Consider the following 6040-nt stretch of genomic DNA (forward strand, 5'->3'; position numbering starts at 1 on the left):
TCTCTCTCTCTGGCGTGTCACGGCCCGGCGTGCTGCACGGACCCGCCGCACGCCGCCCTGCGGTCGGGACCGGGCGCAGCACCGTCCACCCAGCCGTCTATATTCAATTTCTCTTTCAATGCCGTCACGGCCGTCGCGGGCTTCGCTGGACCCAGAGCCGTTGTGGAAGGACTGGCCCTGGGCGCGCTCCTCGGTCATCATGCGGTAGAGGAAGTCGGGGAGTATTCTCATAAATATGAACGATTCGTTAAGCCAAAATCAATATAAATAGATATTTTTCTGAATTTTTCATTCCTAAGAAAAAGTCATGGTCGTTTAATAGAAAATTTCTGAATTCATTAATAATTTGAGTCATAATAACTTTGAAATAAATCACATTTGTTGAATAAAGACGATCAAAATAAGTGATTTTGTAGAACATTGATATGCAGCGTGTAGAAAGTGACAGAGACTAGTTCGTTTTTCGTAAGTGAATAAATTGGAAATTTCAGTGACAAGATTTTACATTTTTTACCTCTTAGAGAGAGGCGAACAACTTCCAATGGACAAAAATACGACTAAACTCATACAAATACTTACAAAAAATAATCAGTACTGTCAGGCGACTTTTAACATGCGCACCTTGATCCACTTCACTGATTCCACTTTTTGAGTAGTAAAGAAAAAAAGTCAACTCAAGAAGTGTTCAACAAAGGCATTCTCCATAGTTTCCCTAAAATTTTCTACGAACAATCAGTCTCCTTAGGAAATGTCTTGAGTTTTGGTATCCTCACGCACTTGGTCCTCGTTCGAGTCTTTGGCTCCGTCCTCTTCAGGCATGCCCCCACTCGCTGCTCTAAGTTTACTATCACAGGCACTTTTCACCAAGTCCTCCTCGTTTCTCGATGCCTCCACTCCGTTGACGCCCGAAGGCCGAGAGTCCGGCCGCGAGGGCCGTGGCGGGGAATGGTTCGTATGGAATAAGATGGGCCCAGCGTTAGGTCTGGGTAACCGCTCGTCGCTGTCGCGGCTCTTGTCGCCATCCTCTTCGAAGCGGGACCTTCTCTCGTCCCGATCGCCAACGGAGCCGTCGGACGAGGGTGAGAGGTGCACCACGTTGGTGTGGAGCATCGACAAGGGCGGTCTCCTCTCCTCGTCGTCCTCCGAGCTGCTCGAGTTGCGTTGGCGGAGGACAGGGCTCCACCGAGAGGCGTCCAGGCCCTTGCCGTCATTGTCTAGTCGCCCGTCGAGGCGGCTTCGGCAGAGCTGGTCCAGGAGAGCGTTGTTGGCCATCTTCTCGACGGCCTCCTTGGGTGGCCTAGAGAGGCCCTTCTCCAGGCCGTATCGAATGATACCGTCCAGCAGGGTGTTGTTGTCGTTGGAGCTGTCGTCCATGGTCTCCTCCGAGTCCCGACTTCTCTTTAGGCCGAGCGCCAGCGCCGCGGCCCTGCCAGGACTCGAATCTAGACCAAGGGCCCCCGCACCGGAGGGCGTGCCGGACGGCGTCCCGGCCGTTCGCAAGTCCGGGCTGGAGGCTGGACCTGGCCCCGGCCCCGGTCCTGGAGGTCCCACGGTGGCACCCTGTCCTCCAGGGGGTGGGGGGCCGGGCGCGCTCCTGTCCTGGACGTCTTGTAGCCTCTGCATCATGTGCGACGCCAGGAACTGCTTGGTGTTGGAGTTGAAGGGGGGTGCCTGGCCGCTGAAGTCCAGGGGCAACGGCGTGTACCCCGCGCCCCAGAAGGGGAAGGGAGGGATGCCGGGATACGCGGTGAGCGAGGGGATGGCGCCAGCCGAGTCGAACCTCGGCTTGAGCCCGTTCTGGGGGGCAGCCAAGGGCGCGGCGAGCGGTGCGGCCAAGGGTGGCTGGATGAAGGGCTTGGTCTTGCTCGTGCCGGGGCCAGCAAGGCCGTGGTTGAGGCCGGGCATGCCGGAGAGGCCGGGCAGTCTCTCGCCCGGCGACAGCCTGAGCGCGTTGGCGTTGGCCGAGGCCGCCTCCGTCTTGCTCTTGTCGTCGGCGGGCGGCTGCGGCTTGGGGTCCCGCTTGCGCGGCCTCATCAGGTGACGCTCCTTGACTTTGTACTCGAGGGTGGAGTGCGGCACGCCGTAGAAGGAGCCCGCCCGATGCACGCTCATCTCGCCTCGCTGCACCGCCTTGACGGCCTCGTTGAGCGCGTCCCGATCGTAGTTACGGTACTTGCCGCGCTTGGGCCGCGTGCCCTTGCCGCCCGCGGGCTGACCCGACTGGGAGGTCGTGGTGGTGGTGCAGGTCGTGCTCGTCGAGTGCCGGCTCGCTTGGTGGTGCTGCTGCTGCATGCTCTTGATGACGGACTCGGCCATTGCGTGGTGTTGGCTGCCGTAGTGCGTTCGCTTCAGGTCGAAGATGCCTCCGGGCGAGGTGGGGCCCAGCCTTAGGTGGGGGAACTTGGCGGCGAGCGCCTTGTTGGCCAGGATCTGGGCTGTGGTGGGTGGGCTGACGGCGGGCGCGGGCGCGGCGGGTGACGTCCCGTGCTCCGAGTGCTGACTAGACTCGCTGCCGCAGCGCGCGAAAGCAGCCAGGGTGACGGTGTCCACGCCGCCGTTCTTGGACGTGGGTTTGAAGGACGGAATCTTGAGAATCACATTGGGTGGGGAGCCCGGTCGGCCGTCGTCGTCCGCCTCCGACTTGAGCGACGGCGACGCGGTGCTGCGCTTGTCGTCGCCGTCACGGCCGTCGCGGGCTTCGCTGGACCCAGAGCCGTTGTGGAAGGACTGGCCCTGGGCGCGCTCCTCGGTCATCATGCGGTACAGGAAGTCGGGGAGGAGCGGCGACGCGAACTTGGGGAGGAAGTCTTGGGGCTCGGCGCCGGGGCTCTCGCTGCCGCTGCCGCCCGGCGTGGTGGGGCTGGGCCCGGCGCCCGCCCGGGCGATGAGGGACTGGTGTGCGCCGAGCAGCTTGGAGATGTAGGGCGCCAGCGCGTGGTAGTCCAGCCCGACCATGCCCCACTGCTCGGGGCTGGGGAAGCCGGGCAGGCCGGAGGGCGGCGGGGAGGTGCCCTCCTCGCTCTCCTCGCCCGCGCTGCCGCCCACCCTCCGCATGCCCTGCTGCAGCAGCAGGCGGAGCGACTCGGGCGCCAGGGCGGCGGCGCTGTCGAGCGGCGACTTGAGGGTCTTGTCGTCGTCGTCGCCCGGGGAGAGGGCGCCGTCGTCGTCCTCGGGCGGCAGCGCGAGCGCGCCGAGCGCCAGCCGGGTGGGGTCGGCGCCAACCATGACGAGGCTGGTGGGGTCGCACTTGCGCTCCATGGTCAGCTTGTAGACCTTGTTGCGCAGCGTTGACCGGGGGATGCCGTAGATGACGGCCGCCCTCCTGGTGCCCAGCTTGCCGCTCTGGATGTCGCGGAGCGCCGCCTGGAGCTCGTCCTCCGTGTAGGTGCGCCGTTGTGAAAGCGCTGTGTTGGGCCTCGGCCGCGCCCTGCAGGGAGAGAGAGAGCGTTTAGTGAATGTTGGAAGGTCATACACTGCTGCGGTGTGGCACGAAGAGACTTACTTGAATATGTTTTTGCTGTCGGGAACCCTGAGGGACTCCCTAAGCGCTTCCCGCTCCATGGCGAGCGCAGCCAGCGCCGCGGCCTTGGCGCTCAGGTCCAGAGGCATGGGCATGTCGGAGGGGCTGACGCCGGCGGCCCCGCTCGCCGCGCTGGGGATGCCCGGCGAGGACGCCGCCGGCGGGCACCCGGGCGTCGACGCTCCCGCGGGGCTGGGACCGGGGCTGCGGCTGGGGCCGGGCGAGCTGCTCAGCTTGTGCGTGTCCGAGCCGAGGGAGGTGCAGAGCGGCGCGCCCCTCGCCTCCTGCTGCTGGTGTTGCTGCTGCGCTGCCGCGGCCACGGCCGCCACCGCTGCAGCGTGCGGTGAGGAGAGGTACCTGCAAAACAATTGTCGGGTCAGCGCGCGCCAGCGGCCGGGCTAGCGCCTGGGAGGTAGGCAGCGTAGAGTCGCTCACGCACGGGTGCGCAAGTGTTGCCTACCCCCCAGGCTGACCCCGTGGCCCGGGCCAAGCCGCCCAAATTTAGGAGGTCTCCTCGAGCGCTGCCCTTGTTTATTCTTTTTCATTTTTTTCTGCGGTCCATCCTCAAGTCAACCTGGCTGTTGTCTCTTGTGTTTGTGTGTGCGTGGTTCGCTGCCTGCCGGATTTTCGTCCTGGTGGTTTACGTCTTGATTTAAGCCGCCGTTCGAGCGGTAGTGCGCGAAGTAGTGTGTCGTGCGCAGCGAGCGTGTGGCGGGGCCGATGGAAAAAGCGGGTGGTGGGGGTAGAGGGAGAAGGGGTGAAGCCCGATGGGAGGAGGAGGGGGAAGGGTGCGGGCAGCGCATGCGCCACATGCAGCGGAGAAGGGAAAAGTGGGAAAATGGGAATGTTTTTTTTTTTTGTTTTTATTTTGCCCGAATATTAGAAAGCGGAGGAATCAAATATTATGGCCACTTCACCCAGAAAAATGGAAACCTGTAACAACCATCGGATGATAAGCCAGGGACAACCATACAAAATATGGTTGAGCCGACAGTCTTATGGTTCCACCAACTTTGACAATGGTTAGGCTGGAGGATTGTTGCCACAACCATATTTTTATGGTTGTCTCTGGCTTACCATACGATGGTTGCTACAGCTATCAATTTTTCTGGGTGTTCCCGCGGCTTCTTTTTACGTCTCACTTCGCGCGCCCAGCTCCAGGAGAGGTTTTGGAGCAGTTAGCGAGGAGACAGAGCAATCGACACGTAATTTATACGTTCTCCGGGAACATTGCTCGTTGTACCACGTGGAGCTTTTGATTCTTGTGAAATACTGCGCGTTTTTTTTTCAATGCTAAATTTCAGCAGTGCGTGTTTGCCGCGGGCAGGGCCCCCCGGCGCCGTCCCCCCTGCTACAGCAGGCCGCCGCGGCGCCGCGCCCTGCAGCACGTACCGGCCCGCGGTCTGCTGCACCGCCGCGACAGACACATGGCGTAACGTTTTTAATTTGCGCGCGCTCCCGCCGCGGTGGCCTGGTGGTGGCTGGCGGATTGCTTGCTCTTACTCCCCTCCTACCCCTCTGCTCTGATCCACGACCTCGCGCCCGGCCAGGGCCCCGCGGACCCCGCGGACCCCGCGGACCGCGTGGCACGGAGACCACCCCGCGTCTCTCTCTCTGGCGTGTCACGGCCCGGCGTGCTGCACGGACCCGCCGCACGCCGCCCTGCGGTCGGGACCGGGCGCAGCACCGTCCACCCAGCTGTCTATATTCAATTTCTCTTTCAATTGAAAAAAAAAAAAACGTTAATAAATTTTGCCGCTATATTTCACTTTCTCTTAAAAGCAAAACAGAATTTAATAATCTGTTACTAGGAAAGTAGCATCAGAACTAAAAATAAAATCGTATTTTAACACTCCCTCGCGCACGTGCACCGCTCCCTGAAGGCACCGAGCGCACTAGGGTCCCGGCCGGTGGCCTGCGCGCGGTGCGTCGCTGTGCGTCGCGGTGCGTCGCTGTGCGTCGCGGTGCGTCGCTGTGCGTCGCGGCGCCGCCCCGTGTGAGAGTGCAGAACCCTGTCGGCGCGAGAGAATAAAAGCAGCGCTTTGCAGCAGGGCGTCTAGGACGCGCGGCCAACTGGAGGCTGCTCGGCTCGGCTAGACTGCTGCTCCCACCTATGCACCCCCTCCCCCCCTCCTCTTCCCCTCCCGCGGCGACCGGCGAGGCAGCGACGGCATCGCCCGCGAGACGTTCGGCTTCCGCCGTCGTCGTCGTCGCCAACTTCCGTCGTCATCGTGTCTATCGTACGACAATATTAATCATTAGCCATGGGATGTAGGCTGCTAGGCGGGGCTATCGACCCGGCCTTGCAAGAACCGCCTCTACCCGCCCCGCCGCACCCCGCCGCGCCCCGCCGCGCCCCGCCGCGCCCCGCCGCGCTCTAGCTTGTGGGGAAGCCAGGCAAGGGACGCGGCCCTCGCCGGCCATTGATCAACGTGTTCTAGGCTAGTCTCCGCTAGACTCCCGCTAGGCTGCGCTAGCCTAGCTTAGAGTCGGTAATACCCACTGCACACCCCACCCCGC

At 62.1% G+C, this 6040-nt stretch overlaps 1 protein-coding gene across 3 annotated transcripts in view; it reads right to left on the reverse strand.

The window, feature by feature from the left end:
- Positions 1-228: 228 nt before the first annotated feature.
- Positions 229-6040, reverse strand: part of LOC113204949 (mushroom body large-type Kenyon cell-specific protein 1) — a 25328-nt gene continuing 19516 nt past the window's right edge. For all 3 annotated transcript variants that reach the window (XM_052263861.1, XM_052263862.1, XM_052263864.1), the window contains exons 4-5: positions 3503-3877; positions 229-3427 (exon numbers count right to left, since the gene is read on the reverse strand). In XM_052263861.1, coding sequence (XP_052119821.1) covers positions 742-3427; positions 3503-3877 — 3061 coding nt within the window. In that variant the 3' untranslated portion in view covers positions 229-741. The remainder of the gene's footprint in view (positions 3428-3502; positions 3878-6040) is intronic.

The sequence above is a fragment of the Frankliniella occidentalis genome, unplaced genomic scaffold (assembly GCF_000697945.3).
Source record: "Frankliniella occidentalis isolate FOCC.00 unplaced genomic scaffold, Focc_3.1 Scaffold14, whole genome shotgun sequence".
NCBI classification, from domain to species: domain Eukaryota; kingdom Metazoa; phylum Arthropoda; class Insecta; order Thysanoptera; family Thripidae; genus Frankliniella; species Frankliniella occidentalis.